Source organism: Anopheles stephensi, chromosome 3 (genome assembly GCF_013141755.1).
Source record: "Anopheles stephensi strain Indian chromosome 3, UCI_ANSTEP_V1.0, whole genome shotgun sequence".
Classification (NCBI taxonomy): Eukaryota; Metazoa; Arthropoda; class Insecta; order Diptera; family Culicidae; genus Anopheles; species Anopheles stephensi.
This window is the reverse complement of record NC_050203.1, coordinates 46,076,463-46,095,064: the sequence shown is the minus strand read 5'-3', so window position 1 is coordinate 46,095,064 and position 18,602 is coordinate 46,076,463. Positions and strand designations below refer to the sequence as shown.

Here is an 18,602-nt window from a genome sequence, read left to right as displayed (position 1 = left end):
ATCGCTGGTAGATCGCCGTTGTTATGAATCAAGCACTCAAATGTGTCGCGGAACGTCAACCATTGCATATAGTCGCCTGTGAATTCGGGCAGCGCGATGGTGGGCAGCTTGATGCCCTTAAGTGGGTTCGATCCAGTGCTCGGGTGCGCGGTAGGAGCTAGCTTTGCCTGCAGTTGAGATTGGACATGAATCAATCTGTCCTCGAAATTCTCTCGTAATGAAGCATTCTGCGTTGTTTCTTCCACCGTGGAAGCGGAATCCTCCAACCCTTGTCCAACACTCTCTAGGTCCTTGCATAATGTTTCGAATTTCCTTAAACGAACCTCCACCGCTACTTGATCCCGTGCGTGAACGAAAACATCCAAAAATTTCACGTACCGCGTAAGGGACGCCAACAAAATTGTCCGACGGGACGCCAAAACAACGGGCGGTACGGGCATTGTGCAATCGTATGTGTGTGTGTGTGTGTGTGTGTGTGTGTGTGTGTGTGTGTGTGTGTGTGTGTGTGTGAGTGGGTGACCTGCAGTGTAATGCGTGATGCGGCAAAAACAGCTGTACGGTGCACGAAAATCCAAACCAAATGTGGTACGACACAGAAAACGGTGAACGATGGGTCGATCAAACTCGCGAAAAACACCAGAAATTCGAGCTATATATCCTGCTCAGGGCCTCCAGAAACCCACAATTATTTACAATCCTATTTCTTCCTATTTTTTACTAATCCTAGTTCTACGTTTAGATGTAAATGGCCAGGCTGAAGCAAGCATAAACACGCTACACGCATTGCAATAAGTTTTATTATAATTTATTAATATTTGGTCATCTTTGTTGAGCGACAATCATCAGCAGCAAATAGCAAATTTGGAACACAGTCTCGATCAAAATGGTCAGTCAAAATGGTAGCTTACACAGTTACTTCAAAAGGCCCGTTCACATGGCGATGACAATCTTGCCCTGCTCGATTAGACGCTGTGGTACGACCCATAAGCTGTCGGCCATGCCTAGGAGCACGTTGGTGAGCTGACAACACTGGGCAACCATCTGTGTTTGCGCTCCCATATCGTCCTTGTGGTCTGGTGGATGCACAAATCTGCAAATCAAAGCATGGGAGTTGTAATTTGAATCCGTGAAGGGTGAAGATGACAGACTATCGGCGCTTACGTTGGTGGGAAGAACGAGGGCGCAATGATCGTTGCCACGTTATGTTGGGACATTCGGTTCAGGTGTTGCTGCTCCACTACGCGTCGGAAGAAATGCAACAGCGCGCGCAGTGTGTTGCGATTTTCGTGCGGCAGTAGTTGGCAAAGCACCGTCAGCGCTTTACACTGATCGTGTGGAGGTAAAACTAAAGGGAAAGTAATAGAAAACTCGTCAGTCAGCTCACTCGTTAAGCTTTCCCTACTACTAAAATCCGCCCGCAACTTACCGTTCGTTTGAAGGAAAAGGTGCACCAGATCGTTGGTCAAGAGTGGCTGCGACAAGTCCCTTAGCCAACGCTTCAATAGCGAGCTGAGATCATGCACACCCGCTTCCTTAATCAGCGGATCGATCTTTTCCGGTTTGCGGTAGAAATTGTGCTCGATCTCATTGTACAGGGCGTCGATCTGGATGGAAAAGGGAGTCGAACAATGGGATGAGACTGATCTCCGTAGCGCCACCATCACACCATCACGACCAAACCTACCCTCTGTTTGTTTCCCGATACTCGCAAAATGCCTTCCTCCCTAGCACCGCGCACTGCCAGCTCGGACAGTATGACCTGCAGCACTAGCGGTACCAAGGTCACGGTCGTATCCTTTCCGGTGAATACCTGCTGGTCGCGGTGAATAAGTGTATTCAGCGACACACCAAAGACACCGTTGCCTTTCTCCTTGCGCGTTGGCTTAAACGGTTTCTGTCTGACCGGGGATACGCGATGCTTGTCGAAGAGGGATTCCAGCTCGAGCCACAGAAGCGGTTGCAGCCGCTTCTGTTCATCCTCCGATAACTGGTCAATGTCGATTTGGCAAGGTTCGCGGGCCGTTTCCGATCGCTGGCCAGGCCACTGGTCTACTGCCGTCAAAACCGTCTCATCGGTCGTGCTGTCGAACCTGACTCCAAATACGTCCCGTACATCCCGTTTGTTTGTCGGTCGGTTGCGCGTGCAGTAGAGCGCCACGCGCTGTATTCGTGATCGTTTTCTGTTCTGTATCGGAGCTAGGTTTGTCGCTGACTGCTCGCGAGCCTGTCGTATGGAAAGGGAACGATAAAGAAATCAAGTAAGAGATACAGAAAACTTCATCGGAGGTCTTGTCAACAAGGTAACCTTAAGCATCTTTTGCAAATATGTGAGGCTTTCATCCGTGATGGGTGAATAGCTCACACAACACCCATCATCGTCCGCTTTGTACGCTTTCAAAGAGAAAGTCTATAAAAAAATAGAATTAATCCGATATGTTGAACGAACGACAACGGCTCACAACAATGGTGGATCGGTTAAGGGATGTTTACCCTTTTCGATTGTCTTCCTAGCAAGCACAAAAGAGCTTTTATCGCCATCGTGCCGTAAAACGTCTGAACTGGATCACGATTGAAAAATGATTAACCTCGTTACCATCGCATGCATTAACATCAATGACTACTCGAACCAATATCCCAGAAATGTGCATTTCTCAGTGGGTACTACGATACGCTCAGTGACTACTAAGATTCGCGACATCAACAATCAGGGTTTTCAATTTGCTTGTGTTGTTAGGTCTGTGGAGGGAAATGATAGATTCGGGAATTGTAATTCATTTTAGAGTAGTTTAGTTCGTTTTCAGTTTTGGAAGTAGATGAAGCTAAAAGATAACTTTTACATACTTTTGGATGTGGAATTTTTAAACGAATCAACACATTCCTATACCGAGGAGACGCTATTCTTAGAGACACAGGATTACGAGCTTCATTTGAGTGAATTGGAAGAAGAAGCAGACGAAGAAGAAAATGCCGACGAAGACAATGATGGAGAGGATCTGGACGATAAAGACAATCCCGACATTGGTCAGATGAACGGTGAAGAATGTCATCAATCAATACGGCGGCTGTTAAGAATCCTAAATGCGAAAACGGATCTGAATTTGCCCACCAAAGATCCCCCCACTTTATTGGGCACCCTTCGTAACCGTGCAACGATGTCTAATATTGGAGAAGGAAAATGTTGGTACCACGGAATTAGTCATGCTTTAACGAAGGAGCTACAGTAAGTAAATTAATGCATGACGCGATAAACTGTTCACTTGTACGTTGTAAGCAAATCATAACCATTTTTTCTTACAGAAAATATACAAACGTACCAGATCATCTTCATTACGACATTAATATAGACGGCCTCCCTCTGCAGAAAAGGTCAAAAACGCATATTGTTGAAGATAGTAGGAGAGCCATTTGTGCCTGTACTAATCGTCGGAAGCTATTGCGGTGAATCGAAGCCGTAAAGCAATGAGCCGTTCCGACGTCCGTTGGTTGAGAAGATAAATTCTTTGCAAACAACGGGTCTGCAGTTGAATGATGCCACAGTAAAGGTATCTGAAGAATTCGCGGAGTTGCGGATAGATGTGTGTTGCAATAGCTATCAAACGTCGTATTCAGATTCGAAATTCGAAGAGAGTTATAATTATGTTTTCTGCCCTATTTATAAACATTCTTATGATTGTCCCCCACGCGAGCGACACTAATCCCTACTCACTGTATCCTTGAAATATTTCATGCATCATAAACTTGACGAAACTAGCTTTCGTCAAGTAGATTTGACGTCTAAGCGTAAACATACTCCCCCCATGACAGAATGTTATAACAAAATAACTAACACGCGGTACTAACAGGACGGATTCGCAACAGGTAAAACGCAAATTTTCGTAACAGGACGCTTGACTCCCTTTGCCGTTTTCAGCTTCACTATACGAGTAAGCTGATCCTCTCCAGGGTGTACATCAACGATGGGCGTCAGTGGCCAGCGGGTGATGGGGAGGGAGTCGTCCACAAGGATGGCCAGTCTGCCGGGAACGATTTCGCACCGAACCGCAACCTTGTTGTCCTTCTGCATTTCCTGCAGATACTAAGTGGTTCAATGCTTCCAGAAACGTTGCACGAGTAATTGCCAGGTTTGTAGTTCATCCAAAGTGTAGGTCTTCAGGCGCGTGTAGTCGGAAACGGGGATGGCGTACATGGAAGTACCGATCAGGAAGTGCGCAGGAGTAAGCGCGGCCAAATCGTTTGGGTCATCCGTCATCGGCAGCAAAGGACGCGAGTTCATCGCCGCTTCTATCTGCTGAAGAACGGTGCTGTAACCTTCGTAAGACAGCTTTAGCTGCTCAGATGCCGGTAGAGATGTCGTTTGGCTGTCTTCACCGCAGCCTCCCACAATCCACCGAAATGTGGAGCCTTAGGTGGAGTAAAGTGACCGGTAATCCCCATGTCAGAGCAGTTGGTTGCGTTGATGTTTTGCTGTTGCTCACTCTGAAATATCTCAAATAATTCTTTTAGCTCGTGTGATGCACCTTCAAAATTTATCCCGTTGTCGGAGTGTATATCCGACGGAAGCTCGCACCGGGCTGTGAAGCGGTGTAAAGCGGCCAAGAACCCTGTAGTGGTGAGATCGCTGACCAGCTCCAGATGAACCGTCTTGGCTGCAAAACAAACGAACACACACAAATAACATTTGGCAGGGGCAGCTCTCTTGTACGTCGGCTTAAGATAAAATGGGCCGGCGTAATCCACTCCAGTAACAAAATCGGCCGGCTCGGTGTGATGCGTTGATACGGAAGTTGGCCGGTTTGTTGTTGCACTAGGGCGGGATCCTGTCGTATGCAACGAAAACAATTACGGGCTACAGCTTTCACTTATCTCCGTCCGTCGAGCGGCCAATATTCTTCTCAAATCTGGGAAAGTAATAGTCTTCCCCTGCCATGCATCAGCTTTTCATGAAAGTATTATGCGATGAGACGAGCAAACGGATGTTTCTTGGGAAGTAGGATAGGGTGTTTGAACTGGTAGGGAAGCTGTGCAAGCTTCAATCGGCTACCCACTCGCATTATTCCTTCTTCATCGAGGAATGGATTCAAGCGCCGCCCTACAGTTTCCCCTTTTTTCAGCAGCCGGATCTCCGATGAAAACTCCTCTTGTTGCGCCAGCTTGCATAATGCGAGTTTAGCTGCTTCCAGGAATGTAGGTGTGATCGCGGATGAAGTAACTGGTGACGATTGTTGTAGGGATTCCTCCAATGATGCCATACAGACGATTGAATACGAAGTGGTAGAATGGGTTTTAGATGACACAACCGAAAGCACTATTAATCATGACGGGTTGATGAGGTGCGGGACGAAGCTGAGTTGCATTCTCAAATAATGCATGGTAATGACGAGCGCCGAGAATGATGTCAACGGGAGCAGATTCTTCGGACATCGTATCTGCTAAATTGATACCAGGCGGTATCTTCCAGTTCTTGGTACAAATATCGCGCGCTGGAAGATTCGCTATCAAATTGTCGTCTCGCGCGCGCAGGATGAGCAATTCCGAAATTATCAATAATGTTCACCAAAGCAGTTTGGAGCAATACCTGCTCGGGTGCTTGCTGTAGTGCTGCTGCTGCAAATGTGCGTTGTGTGTTATCGGTGGCCGTGTGATCGTTAGCGGTGTTGTGTGTGGGATGTGGCGGAGCGGTGTAACTAGGGCTATTCGGCGCGAAGTACAGTTTTGTGTGGTGTGCCAAATTGCAATACCGGCATTCGTAGTGCGACGGACAATCACGAGCCATATGATTCTCGCGTAAGCAATTTATGCATAAACGCGCGGTCATCGCGAAACGATAGACATCCTTAGGCTCCATTCCTTCAAATCGTGGGCATTTTAGCAATGAATGCGAGGAATTGCATAAAATGCAATTTGGCCAAACCTAGCTTGCAAGTACCAAAACTAGCTTGACGCGGAAAGGTTATTCGCCGTGAGTGACTCAGTTCGTGACCCTGTGACGTATGATGGTTGTTTACTAACAACGTCTCCAATACACGCATACGACGGTGCAGGAATGTAATCAAACTGTCGTAACTAGGATCTGTGTTGTGAGATGCGTGCTCTTCAATGTTATAATTGGCAATTTAGTGCATAGTAGGTGCTCAGGTATACTGCCCCAAGAGTCCGTTTCTTCTCCTAAGTGTTGCAATATTTTTTTGTGCCTCTCAAATTCATCCACAAGATGGTGCAGTGTTGTAACGCTCTCCTTTTGAGCAGCCGGAATGGCAAACATTGCCTGCAAATGGCGTTTTTTCAGCAAATACTCATTATAGTATCGCTCCGCCAAAGTGTTCCAGGCTAACGCATAATTAGCTGCGCTTATGGTGATTGATTCTATCACCTGAGCCGCTTCTTCTTTCACTGCGACGCGCAAATAATGGAACTATTGTATCGCTGGTAGATCGCCGTTGTTATGAATCAAGCACTCAAATGTGTCGCGGAACGTCAACCATTGCATATAGTCGCTTGTGAATTCGGGCAGCGCGATGGTGGGCAGCTTGATGCCCTTAAGTGGGTTCGATCCAGTGCTCGGGTGCGCGGTAGAAGCTAGCTTTGCCTGCAGTTGAGATTGGACATGAATCAATCTGTCCTCGAAATTCTCTCGTAATGAAGCATTCTGCGTTGTTTCTTCCACCGTGGAAGCGGAATCCTCCAACCCTTGTCCAACACTCTCTAGGTCCTTGCATAATGTTTCGAATTTCCTTAAACGAACCTCCACCGCTACTTGATCCCGTGCGTGAACGAAAACATCCAAAAATTTCACGTATCGCGTAAGGGACGCCAACAAAATTGTCCGATGGGACGCCAAAACAACGGGCGGAACGGGCATTGTGCAATCGTATGTGTGTGTGTGTGTGTGTGTGTGTGTGTGTGTGTGTGTGTGTGTGTGTGTGTGTGTGTGTGTGTGTGTGTGTGTGTGTGTGTGTGTGTGTGTGTGTGTGTGTGTGTGTGTGTGTGTGTGTGTGTGTGTGAGTGGGTGACCTGCAGTGTAATGCGTGATGCGGCAAAAACAGCTGTACGGTGCACGAAAATCCAAACCAAATGTGGTACGACACAGAAAACGGTGAACGATGGGTCGATCAAACTCGCGAAAAACACCAGAAATTCGAGCTATATATCCTGCTCAGGGCCTCCAGAAACCCACAATTATTTACAATCCTATTTCTTCCTATTTTTTACTAATCCTAGTTCTACGTTTAGATGTAAATGGCCAGGCTGAAGCAAGCATAAACACGCTACACGCATTGCAATAAGTTTTATTATAATTTATTAATATTTGGTCATCTTTGTTGAGCGACAATCATCAGCAGCAAATAGCAAATTTGGAACATAGTCTCGATCAAAATGGTCAGTCAAAATGGTAGCACATAGGCCCGATCACATGGCAATGACAATCTTGCCCTGCTCGATTAGACGCTGTGGTACGACCCATAAGCTGTCGGCCATGCCTAGGAGCACGTTGGTGAGCTGACAACACTTGTCAGCCATCTGTGTTTGCTCTCCCATATCGTCCTTGTGGTCTAGTGGATGCACAAATCTGCAAATCAAAGCATGGGAGTTGTAATTTGAATCCGTGAAGGATGAAGATGACAGACTATCGGCGCTTACGTTGGTGGGAAGAACGAGGGCGCAATGATCGTTGCCACGTTCTGTTGGGACATTCGGTTCAGGTGTTGCTGCTCCACTACTCGACGGAAGAAATGCAACAGCGCGCGCAGTGTGTTGCGATTTTCGTGCGGCAGTAGTTGGCAAAGCACCGTCAGCGCTTTACACTGATCGTGTGGAGGTAAAACTAAAGGGAAAGTAATAGAAAACTCGTCAGTCAGCTCACTCGTTAAGCTTTCCCTACTACTAAAATCCGCCCGCAACTTACCGTTCGTTTGAAGGAAAAGGTGCACCAGATCGTTGGTCAAGAGTGGCTGCGACAAGCCAACGCTTCAATAGCGAGCTGAGATCATGCACACCCGCTTCCTTGATCAGCGGATCGATCTTTTCCGGTTTGCGGTAGAAATTGTGCTCGATCTCATTGTACAGGGCGTCGATCTGGATGGAAAAGGGAGTCGAACAATGGAATGAGACTGATCTCCGTAGCGCCACCATTCACCATCATGACCAAACCTACCCTCTGTTTGTTTCCCGATACTCGCAAAATGCCTTCAGCGGATCGATCTTTTCCGGTTTGCGGTAGAAATTGTGCTCGATCTCATTGTACAGGGCGTCGATCTGGATGGAAAAGGGAGTCAAACAATGGAATGAGACTGATCTCCGTAGCGCCACCATTCACCATCATGACCAAACCTAGCCTCTGTTTGTTTCCCGATACTCGCAAAATGCCTTCCTCCCTAGCACCGCGCACTGCCAGCTCGGACAGTATGACCTGCAGCACTAGCGGTACCAAGGTCACGGTCGTATCCTTTCCGGTGAATACCTGCTGGTCGCGGTGAATAAGTGTATTCAGCGACACACCAAAGACACCGTTGCCTTTCTCCTTGCGCGTTGGCTTAAACGGCTTCTGTCTGACCGGGGATACGCGATGCTTGTCGAAGAAGGATTCCAGCTCGAGCCACAGAAGCGGTTGCAGCCGCTTCTGTTCATCCTCCGATAACTGGTCAATGTCGATTTGGCAAGGTTCGCGGGCCGTTTCTACGGGTTTCGCGGGATGGTCTACTGCCGTCAAAACCGTCTCATCGGTCGTGCTGTCGAACCTGACTCCAAATACGTCCCGTACATCCCGTTTGTTTGTCGGTCGGTTGCGCGTGCAGTAGAGCGCCACGCGCTGTATTCGTGATCGTTTTCTGTTCTGTCGCGGAGCTAGGTTTGTCGCTGACTGCTCGCGAGTCTGTCGTATGGAAAGGGAACGATAAAGAAATCAAGTAAGAGATACAGAAAACTTCATCGGAGGTCTTGTCAACAAGGTAACCTTAAGCATCTTTTGCAAATATGTGAGGCTTTCATCCGTGATGGGTGAATAGCTCACACAAAACCCATCATCGTCCGCTTTGTACGCTTTCAAAGAGAAAGTCTATAAAAAAAAATAGAATTAATCCGATATGTTGAACGAACGACAACGGCTCACAACAATGGTGAATCGGTTAAGGGATGTTTACCCTTTTCGATTGTCTTCCTAGCAAGCACAAAAGAGCTTTTATCGCCATCGTGCCGTAAAACGTCTGAACTGGATCACGATTGAAAAATGATTAAACTCGTAACCATCGCATGCATTAACATCAATGACTACTCGAACCAATATCCCAGAAATGTGCATTTCTCAGTGGGTACTATGATACGCTCAGTGACTACTAAGATTCACGACATCAACAATCAGGGTTTTCAATTGGCTTGTGTTGTTAGGTCTGTGGAGGGAAATGATAGATTCGGGAATTGTAATTCATTTTAGAGTAGTTTAGTTCGTTTTCAGTTTTGGAAGTAGATGAAGCTAAAAGATAACTTTTACATACTTTTGGATGTGGAATTTTTAAACGAATCAACACATTCCTATACCGAGGAGACGCTATTCTTAGAGACACAGGATTACGAGCTTCATTTGAGTGAATTGGAAGAAGAAGCAGACGAAGAAGAAAATGCCGACGAAGACAATGATGGAGAGGATCTGGACGATAAAGACAATCCCGACATTGGTCAGATGAACGGTGAAGAATGTCATCAATCAATACGGCGGCTGTTAAGAATCCTAAATGCGAAAACGGATCTCAATTTGCCCACCAAAGATCCCCCCACTTTATTGGGCACCCTTCGTAACCGTGCAACGATGTCTAATATTGGAGAAGGAAAATGTTGGTACCACGGAATTAGTCATGCTTTAACGAAGGAGCTACAGTAAGTAAATTAATGCATGACGCGATAAACTGTTCACTTGTACGTTGTAAGCAAATCATAACCATTTTTTCTTACAGAAAATATACAAACGTACCAGATCATCTTCATTACGACATTAATATAGACGGCCTCCCTCTGCAGAAAAGGTCAAAAACGCATATTGTTGAAGATAGTAGAAGAGCCATTTGTGCCTGTACTAATCGTCGGAAGCTATTGCGGTGAATCGAAGCCGTAAAGCAATGAGCCGTTCCGACGTTCGTTGGTTGAGAAGATAAATTCTTTGCAAACAACGGGTCTGCAGTTGAATGATGCCACAGTAAAGGTATCTGAAGAATTCGCGGAGTTGCGGATAGATGTGTGTTGCAATAGCTATCAAACGTCGTATTCAGATTCGAAATTCGAAGAGAGTTATAATTATGTTTTCTGCCCTATTTATAAACTTTCTTATGATTGTCCCCCACGCGAGCGACACTAATCCCTACTCACTGTATCCTTGAAATATTTCATGCATCATAAACTTGACGAAACTAGCTTTCGTCAAGTAGATTTGACGTCTAAGCGTAAACATACTCCCCCCATGACAGAATGTTATAACAAAATAACTAATACGCGGTACGAACAGGACGGATTCGCAACAGGTAAAACGCAAATTTTCGTAACAGGACGCTTGACTCCCTTTGCCGTTTTCAGCTTCACTATACGAGTAAGCTGATCCTCTCCAGGGTGTACATCAACGATGGGCGTCAGTGGCCAGCGGGTGATGGGGAGGGAGTCGTCCACAAGGATGGCCAGTCTGCCGGGAACGATTTCGCACCGAACCGCAACCTTGTTGTCCTTCTGCATTTCCTGCAGATACTAAGTGGTTCAATGCTTCCAGAAACGTTGCACGAGTAATTGCCAGGTTTGTAGTTCATCCAAAGTGTAGGTCTTCAGGCGCGTGTAGTCGGGAACGGGGATGGCGTACATGGAAGTACCGATCAGGAAGTGCGCAGGAGTAAGCGCGGCCAAATCGTTTGGGTCATCCGTCATCGGCAGCAAAGGACGCGAGTTCATCACCGCTTCTATCTGCTGAAGAACGGTGCTGTAACCTTCGTAAGACAGCCTCTAGCTGCTCAGATGCCGGTAGAGATATCGTTTGGCTGTCTTCACCGCAGCCTCCCACAATCCACCGAAATGTGGAGCCTTAGTGGAGTAAAGTGCCAGGTAATCCCCATGTCAGAGCAGTTGGTTGCGATGATGTTTTGCTGTTGCTCACTCTGAAATAACTCAAATAATTCTTTTAGCTCGTGTGACGCACCTTCAAAATTTATCCCGTGGTCGGAGTGTATATCCGACGGTAGCCCGCGCCGGGCTGTGAAGCGGTGTAAAGCGGCCAAGAACCCTGCAGTGGTGAGATCGCTGACCAGCTCCAGGTGAACCGCCTTGGCTGCAACACACACACAAATAACATTTGGCAGGGGCAGCTCTCTTGTACGTCGGCTTAAGATAAAATGGGCCGGCGTAATCCACTCCAGTAACAAAATCGGCCGGCTCGGTGTGATGCGTTGATACGGAAGTTGGCCGGTTTGTTGTTGCACTAGGGCGGGATCCTGTCGTATGCAACGAAAACAATTACGGGCTACAGCTTTCACTTATCTCCGTCCGTCGAGCGGCCAATATTCTTCTCAAATCTGGGAAAGTAATAGTCTTCCCCTGCCATGCATCAGCTTTTCATAAAAGTATTATGCGATGAGACGAGCAAACGGATGTTTCTTGGGAAGTAGGATAGGGTGTTTGAACTGGTAGGGAAGCTGTGCAAGCTTCAATCGGCCACCCACTCGCATTATTCCTTCTTCATCGAGGAATGGATTCAAGCGCCGCCCTACAGTTTCCCCTTTTTTCAGCAGCCGGATCTCCGATGAAAACTCCTCTTGTTGCGCCAGCTTGCATAATGCGAGTTTAGCTGCTTCCAGGAATGTAGGTGTGATCGCGGATGAAGTAACTGGTGACGATTGTTGTAGGGATTCCTCGAATGATGCCATACAGACGATTGAATACGAAGTGGTAGGATGGGTTTTAGATGACACATTCTGATCAGCTGTAGTACCGGTCACTACCCAACCGAAAGCACTATTAATCATGACGGGTTAATGAGGTGCGGGACGAAGCTGAGTTGCATTCTCAAATAATGCATGGTAATGACGAGCGCCGAGAATGATGTCAACGGGAGCAGATTTGTCGGACATCGGATCTGCTAAATTGATGCCAGGCAGTATCTTCCAGTTCTTGGTACAAATATCGCGCGCTGGAAGATTCGCTATCAAATTGTCGACTCGCGCGCGCAGGATGAGCAATTGCGAAATTATCAATAATATTCACCAAAGCAGTTTGGAGCAATACCTGCTCGGGTGCTTGCTGTAGTGCTGCTGCTGCAAATGTGCGTTGTGTGTTATCGGTGGCCGTGTGATCGTTAGCGGTGTTGTGTGTGGGATGTGGCGGAGCGGTGTAACTAGGGTTATTCGGTGCGAAGTGCAGTTTTGTGTGGTGTGCCAAATTGCAATACTGGCATTCGTAGTGCGACGGACAATCACGAGCCATATGATTCTCGCGTAAGCAATTTATGCATAAACGCGCGGTCATCGCGAAACGATAGCGATCCTTAGGCTCCATTCCTTCAAATCGTGGGCATTTTAGCAATGAATGCGAGGAATTGCATAAAATGCAATTTGGCCAAACCTAGCTTGCAAGTACCAAAACTAGCTTGACGCGGAAAGGTTATTCGCCGTGAGTGACTCAGTTCGTGACCCTGTGACGTATGATGGTTGTTTACTAACAACGTCTCCAATACACGCATACGACGGTGCAGGAATGTAATCAAAGTGTCGTAACTAGGATCTGTGTTGTGAGATGCGTGCTATTCAATGTTATAATTGGCAATTTAGTGCATAGTAGGTGCTCAGGTATACTGCCCCAAGAGTCCGTTTCTTCTCCTAAGTGTTGCAATATCTTTTTGTGCCTCTCAAATTCATCCACAAGATGGTGCAGTGTTGTAACGCTCTCCTTTTGAGCAGCCGGAATGGCAAACATTGCCTGCAAATGGCGTTTTTTCAGCAAATACTCATTAGAGTATCGCTCCGCCAAAGTGTTCCAGGCTAACGCATAATTAGCTGCGCTTATGGTGATTGATTCTATCACCTGAGCCGCTTCCTCTTTCACTGCGACGCGCAAATAATGGAACTATTGTATCGCTGGTAGATCGCCGTTGTTATGAATCAAGCACTCAAATGTGTCGCGGAACGTCAACCATTGCATATAGTCGCCTGTGAATTCGGGCAGCGCGATGGTGGGCAGCTTGATGCCCTTAAGTGGGTTCGATCCAGTGCTCGGGTGCGCGGTAGGAGCTAGCTTTGCCTGCAGTTGAGATTGGACATGAATCAATCTGTCCTCGAAATTCTCTCGTAATGAAGCATTCTGCGTTGTTTCTTCCACCGTGGAAGCGGAATCCTCCAACCCTTGTCCAACACTCTCTAGGTCCTTGCATAATGTTTCGAATTTCCTTAAACGAACCTCCACCGCTACTTGATCCCGTGCGTGAACGAAAACATCCAAAAATTTCACGTACCGCGTAAGGGACGCCAACAAAATTGTCCGACGGGACGCCAAAACAGTGTGTGTGTGTGTGTGCGTGTGTGTGTGTGTGTGTGTGTGTGTGTGTGTGTGTGTGTGTGTGTGTGTGTGTGTGTGTGTGTGTGTGTGTGTGTGTGTGTGTGTGTGTGTGTGTGTGTGTGTGTGTGTGTGTGTGTGTGGTGTGTGTGTGTGTGTGTGTGTGTGTGTGTGTGTGTGTGTGTGTGTGTGTGTGTGTGTGTGTGTGTGTGTGTGTGTGTGTGTGTGTGTGTGTGTGTGTGTGTGTGTGTGTGTGTGTGTGTGTGTGTGTGTGTGTGTGTGTGTGTGTGTGTGTGTGTGTGTGTGTGTGTGTGTGTGTGTGTGTGTGTGTGTGTGTGTGTGTGTGTGTGTGTGTGTGTGTGTGTGTGTGTGTGTGTGTGTGTGTGTGTGTGTGTGTGTGTGTGTGTGTGTGTGTGTGTGTGTGTGTGTGTGTGTGTGTGTGTGTGTGTGTGTGTGTGTGTGTGTGTGTGTGTGTGTGTGTGTGTGTGTGTGTGTGTGTGTGTGTGTGTGTGTGTGTGTGTGTGTGTGTGTGTGTGTGTGTGTGTGTGTGTGTGTGTGTGTGTGTGTGTGTGTGTGTGTGTGTGTGAGTGGGTGACCTGCAGTGTAATGCGTGATGCGGCAAAAACAGCTGTACGGTGCACGAAAATCCAAACCAAATGTGGTACGACACAGAAAACGGTGAACGATGGGTCGATCAAACTCGCGAAAAACACCAGAAATTCGGGCTATATATCCTGCTCAGGGCCTCCAGAAACCCACAATTATTTACAATCCTATTTCTTCCCATTTTTTACTAATCCTAGTTCTACGTTTAGATGTAAATGGCCAGGCTGAAGCAAGCATAAACACGCTACACGCATTGCAATAAGTTTTATTATAATTTATTAATATTTGGTCATCTTTGTTGAGCGACAATCATCAGCAGCAAATAGCAAATTTGGAACACAGTCTCGATCAAAATGGTCAGTCAAAATGGTAGCTTACACAGTTACTTCAAAAGGCCCGTTCACATGGCGATGACAATCTTGCCCTGCTCGATTAGACGCTGTGGTACGACCCATAAGCTGTCGGCCATGCCTAGGAGCACGTTGGTGAGCTGACAACACTGGGCAGCCATCTGTGTTTGCGCTCCCATATCGTCCTTGTGGTCTGGTGGATGCACAAATCTGCAAATCAAAGCATGGGAGTTGTAATTTGAATCCGTGAAGGGTGAAGATGACAGACTATCGGCGCTTACGTTGGTGGGAAGAACGAGGGCGCAATGATCGTTGCCACGTTATGTTGGGACATTCGGTTCAGGTGTTGCTGCTCCACTACGCGTCGGAAGAAATGCAACAGCGCGCGCAGTGTGTTGCGATTTTCGTGCGGCAGTAGTTGGCAAAGCACCGTCAGCGCTTTACACTGATCGTGTGGAGGTAAAACTAAAGGGAAAGTAATAGAAAACTCGTCAGTCAGCTCACTCGTTAAGCTTTCCCTACTACTAAAATCCGCCCGCAACTTACCGTTCGTTTGAAGGAAAAGGTGCACCAGATCGTTGGTCAAGAGTGGCTGCGACAAGTCCCTTAGCCAACGCTTCAATAGCGAGCTGAGATCATGCACACCCGCTTCCTTAATCAGCGGATCGATCTTTTCCGGTTTGCGGTAGAAATTGTGCTCGATCTCATTGTACAGGGCGTCGATCTGGATGGAAAAGGGAGTCGAACAATGGGATGAGACTGATCTCCGTAGCGCCACCATCACACCATCACGACCAAACCTACCCTCTGTTTGTTTCCCGATACTCGCAAAATGCCTTCCTCCCTAGCACCGCGCACTGCCAGCTCGGACAGTATGACCTGCAGCACTAGCGGTACCAAGGTCACGGTCGTATCCTTTCCGGTGAATACCTGCTGGTCGCGGTGAATAAGTGTATTCAGCGACACACCAAAGACACCGTTGCCTTTCTCCTTGCGCGTTGGCTTAAACGGTTTCTGTCTGACCGGGGATACGCGATGCTTGTCGAAGAGGGATTCCAGCTCGAGCCACAGAAGCGGTTGCAGCCGCTTCCATTCATCCTCCGATAACTGGTCAATGTCGATTTGGCAAGTTTCGCGGGCCGTTTCTACGGGTTTCCCGGGACAGTCTACTGCCGTCAAAACCGTCTCATCGGTCGTGCTGTCGAACCTGACTCCAAATACGTCCCGTACATCCCGTTTGTTTGTCGGTCGGTTGCGCGTGCAGTAGAGCGCCACGCGCTGTATTCGTGATCGTTTTCTGTTCTGTATCGGAGCTAGGTTTGTCGCTGACTGCTCGCGAGCCTGTCGTATGGAAAGGGAACGATACAGATATCGAGTAAGAGATACAGAAAACTTCATCGGAGGTCTTGTCAACAAGGTAACCTTAAGCATCTTTTGCAAATATGTGAGGCTTTCATCCGTGATGGGTGAATAGCTCACACAAAACCCATCATCGTCCGCTTTGTACGCTTTCAAAGAGAAAGTCTATAAAAAAATAGAATTAATCCGATATGTTGAACGAACGACAACGGCTCACAACAATGGTGGATCGGTTAAGGGATGTTTACCCTTTTCGATTGTCTTCCTAGCAAGCACAAAAGAGCTTTTATCGCCATCGTGCCGTAAAACGTCTGAACTGGATCACGATTGAAAAATGATTAAACTCGTAACCATCGCATGCATTAACATCAATGACTACTCGAACCAATATCCCAGAAATGTGCATTTCTCAGTGGGTACTATGATACGCTCAGTGACTACTAAGATTCACGACATCAACAATCAGGGTTTTCAATTTGCTTGTGTTGTTAGGTCTGTGGAGGGAAATGATAGATTCGGGAATTGTAATTCATTTTAGAGTAGTTTAGTTCGTTTTCAGTTTTGGAAGTAGATGAAGCTAAAAGATAACTTTTACATACTTTTGGATGTGGAATTTTTAAACGAATCAACACATTCCTATACCGAGGAGACGCTATTCTTAGAGACACAGGATTACGAGCTTCATTTGAGTGAATTGGAAGAAGAAGCAGACGAAGAAGAAAATGCCGACGAAGACAATGATGGAGAGGATCTGGACGATAAAGACAATCCCGACATTGGTCAGATTAACGGTGAAGAATGTCATCAATCAATACGGCGGCTGTTAAGAATCCTAAATGCGAAAACGGATCTGAATTTGCCCACCAAAGATCCCCCCACTTTATTGGGCACCCTTCGTAACCGTGCAACGATGTCTAATATTGGAGAAGGAAAATGTTGGTACCACGGAATTAGTCATGCTTTAACGAAGGAGCTACAGTAAGTAAATTAATGCATGACGCGATAAACTGTTCACTTGCACGTTGTAAGCAAATCATAACCATTTTTTCTTACAGAAAATATACAAACGTACCAGATCATCTTCATTACGACATTAATATAGACGGCCTCCCTCTGCATAAAAGGTCAAAAACGCATATTGTTGAAGATAGTAGGAGAGCCATTTGTGCCTGTACTAATCGTCGGAAGCTATTGCGGTGAATCGAAGCCGTAAAGCAATGAGCCGTTCCGACGTCCGTTGGTTGAGAAGATAAATTCTTTGCAAACAACGGGTCTGCAGTTGAATGATGCCACAGTAAAGGTATCTGAAGAATTCGCGGAGTTGCGGATAGATGTGTGTTGCAATAGCTATCAAACGTCGTATTCAGATTCGAAATTCGAAGAGAGTTATAATTATGTTTTCTGCCCTATTTATAAACTTTCTTATGATTGTCCCCCACGCGAGCGACACTAATCCCTACTCACTGTATCCTTGAAATATTTCATGCATCATAAACTTGACGAAACTAGCTTTCGTCAAGTAGATTTGACGTCTAAGCGTAAACATACTCCCCCCATGACAGAATGTTATAACAAAATAACTAACACGCGGTACTAACAGGACGGATTCGCAACAGGTAAAACGCAAATTTTCGTAACAGGACGCTTGACTCCCTTTGCCGTTTTCAGCTTCACTATACGAGTAAGCTGATCCTCTCCAGGGTGTACATCAACGATGGGCGTCAGTGGCCAGCGGGTGATGGGGAGGGAGTCGTCCACAAGGATGGCCAGTCTGCCGGGAACGATTTCGCACCGAACCGCAACCTTGTTGTCCTTCTGCATTTCCTGCAGATACTAAGTGGTACAATGCTTCCAGAAACGTTGCACGAGTAATTGCCAGGTTTGTAGTTCATCCAAAGTGTAGGTCTTCAGGCGCGTGTAGTCGGAAACGGGGATGGCGTACATAGAAGTACCGATCAGGAAGTGCGCAGGAGTAAGCGCGGCCAAATCGTTTGGGTCATCCGTCATCGGCAGCAAAGGACGCGAGTTCATCGCCGCTTCTATCTGCTGAAGAACGGTGCTGTAACCTTCGTAAGACAGCTTTAGCTGCTCAGATGCCGGTAGAGATGTCGTTTGGCTGTCTTCACCGCAGCCTCCCACAATCCACCGAAATGTGGAGCCTTAGGTGGAGTAAAGTGACCGGTAATCCCCATGTCAGAGCAGTTGGTTGCGTTGATGTTTTGCTGTTGCTCACTCTGAAATATCTCAAATAATTCTTTTAGCTCGTGTGATGCACCTTCAAAATTTATCCCGTTGTCGGAGTGTATATCCGACGGAAGCTCGCACCGGGCTGTGAAGCGGTGTAAAGCGGCCAAGAACCCTGTAGTGGTGAGATCGCTGACCAGCTCCAGGTGAACCGTCTTGGCTGCAAAACAAACGAACACACACAAATAACATTTGGCAGGGGCAGCTCTCTTGTACGTCGGCTTAAGATAAAATGGGCCGGCGTAATCCACTCCAGTAACAAAATCGGCCGGCTCGGTGTGATGCGTTGATACGGAAGTTGGCCGGTTTGTTGTTGCACTAGGGCGGGATCCTGTCGTATGCAACGAAAACAATTACGGGCTACAGCTTTCACTTATCTCCGTCCGTCGAGCGGCCAATATTCTTCTCAAATCTGGGAAAGTAATAGTCTTCCCCTGCCATGCATCAGCTTTTCATGAAAGTATTATGCGATGAGACGAGCAAACGGATGTTTCTTGGGAAGTAGGATAGGGTGTTTGAACTGGTAGGGAAGCT

The 18,602-nt window shown here is 47.0% G+C and overlaps 5 protein-coding genes across 5 annotated transcripts; 3 read left to right on the top strand and 2 right to left on the bottom strand.

Moving 5' to 3' along the window:
* Nucleotides 1-2,150: 2,150 nt before the first annotated feature.
* Nucleotides 2,151-3,638, top strand: LOC118511138. The gene is made up of 2 exons (XM_036053868.1): nucleotides 2,151-3,220; nucleotides 3,298-3,638. Exons 1-2 carry the CDS (start codon nucleotides 2,814-2,816, stop codon nucleotides 3,440-3,442), a joined length of 552 nt encoding a protein of 183 aa, XP_035909761.1. The 5' UTR covers nucleotides 2,151-2,813; the 3' UTR covers nucleotides 3,443-3,638.
* Nucleotides 3,639-7,368: 3,730 nt separating this feature from the next.
* On the bottom strand, nucleotides 7,369-7,809 carry LOC118511145 (rho GTPase-activating protein conundrum-like). Its single transcript, XM_036053874.1, has 2 exons — nucleotides 7,639-7,809; nucleotides 7,369-7,567 (listed from the first exon to the last, which is right to left on the bottom strand). Exons 1-2 carry the CDS (start codon nucleotides 7,689-7,691, stop codon nucleotides 7,408-7,410), a joined length of 213 nt encoding a protein of 70 aa, XP_035909767.1. The 5' UTR covers nucleotides 7,692-7,809; the 3' UTR covers nucleotides 7,369-7,407.
* A 1,582-nt stretch (nucleotides 7,810-9,391) lies between these two features.
* LOC118511139 lies at nucleotides 9,392-10,534 on the top strand. The gene is made up of 2 exons (XM_036053869.1): nucleotides 9,392-9,867; nucleotides 9,945-10,534. The coding sequence occupies exons 1-2, from the start codon at nucleotides 9,461-9,463 to the stop codon at nucleotides 10,087-10,089; spliced, it is 552 nt and encodes a 183-aa protein (XP_035909762.1). The 5' UTR covers nucleotides 9,392-9,460; the 3' UTR covers nucleotides 10,090-10,534.
* Nucleotides 10,535-14,514: 3,980 nt separating this feature from the next.
* Nucleotides 14,515-15,896, bottom strand: LOC118509968 (rho GTPase-activating protein conundrum-like). Its single transcript, XM_036051347.1, has 4 exons — nucleotides 15,888-15,896; nucleotides 15,270-15,806; nucleotides 14,747-15,189; nucleotides 14,515-14,675 (listed from the first exon to the last, which is right to left on the bottom strand). The coding sequence occupies exons 1-4, from the start codon at nucleotides 15,894-15,896 to the stop codon at nucleotides 14,516-14,518; spliced, it is 1,149 nt and encodes a 382-aa protein (XP_035907240.1). The 3' UTR covers nucleotide 14,515.
* LOC118511141 lies at nucleotides 15,555-17,317 on the top strand. The gene is made up of 2 exons (XM_036053871.1): nucleotides 15,555-16,802; nucleotides 16,880-17,317. Exons 1-2 carry the CDS (start codon nucleotides 16,396-16,398, stop codon nucleotides 17,022-17,024), a joined length of 552 nt encoding a protein of 183 aa, XP_035909764.1. The 5' UTR covers nucleotides 15,555-16,395; the 3' UTR covers nucleotides 17,025-17,317.
* The last annotated feature ends 1,285 nt before the right edge of the window (nucleotides 17,318-18,602 follow it).

Excerpts from the sequence above, each read along its gene's own strand:
- LOC118511138 (XM_036053868.1), top strand. The coding sequence starts at position 2,814 with ATGAAGCTAAAAGATAACTTTTACATACTTTTGGATGTGGAATTTTTA. Across the intron at positions 3,221-3,297 it reads GCTTTAACGAAGGAGCTACA|AAAATATACAAACGTACCAG; the intron begins GTAAGTAAATTA and ends TTTTTCTTACAG.
- LOC118511145 (XM_036053874.1), bottom strand. The coding sequence starts at position 7,691 with ATGTCCCAACAGAACGTGGCAACGATCATTGCGCCCTCGTTCTTCCCA. Across the intron at positions 7,568-7,638 it reads CCCTCGTTCTTCCCACCAAC|ATTTGTGCATCCACTAGACC; the intron begins GTAAGCGCCGAT and ends TTTGATTTGCAG.
- LOC118511139 (XM_036053869.1), top strand. The coding sequence starts at position 9,461 with ATGAAGCTAAAAGATAACTTTTACATACTTTTGGATGTGGAATTTTTA. Across the intron at positions 9,868-9,944 it reads GCTTTAACGAAGGAGCTACA|AAAATATACAAACGTACCAG; the intron begins GTAAGTAAATTA and ends TTTTTCTTACAG.
- LOC118509968 (XM_036051347.1), bottom strand. Across the intron at positions 15,190-15,269 it reads TATCGGGAAACAAACAGAGG|ATCGACGCCCTGTACAATGA; the intron begins GTAGGTTTGGTC and ends TTTTCCATCCAG. Across the intron at positions 14,676-14,746 it reads CCCTCGTTCTTCCCACCAAC|ATTTGTGCATCCACCAGACC; the intron begins GTAAGCGCCGAT and ends TTTGATTTGCAG.
- LOC118511141 (XM_036053871.1), top strand. The coding sequence starts at position 16,396 with ATGAAGCTAAAAGATAACTTTTACATACTTTTGGATGTGGAATTTTTA. Across the intron at positions 16,803-16,879 it reads GCTTTAACGAAGGAGCTACA|AAAATATACAAACGTACCAG; the intron begins GTAAGTAAATTA and ends TTTTTCTTACAG.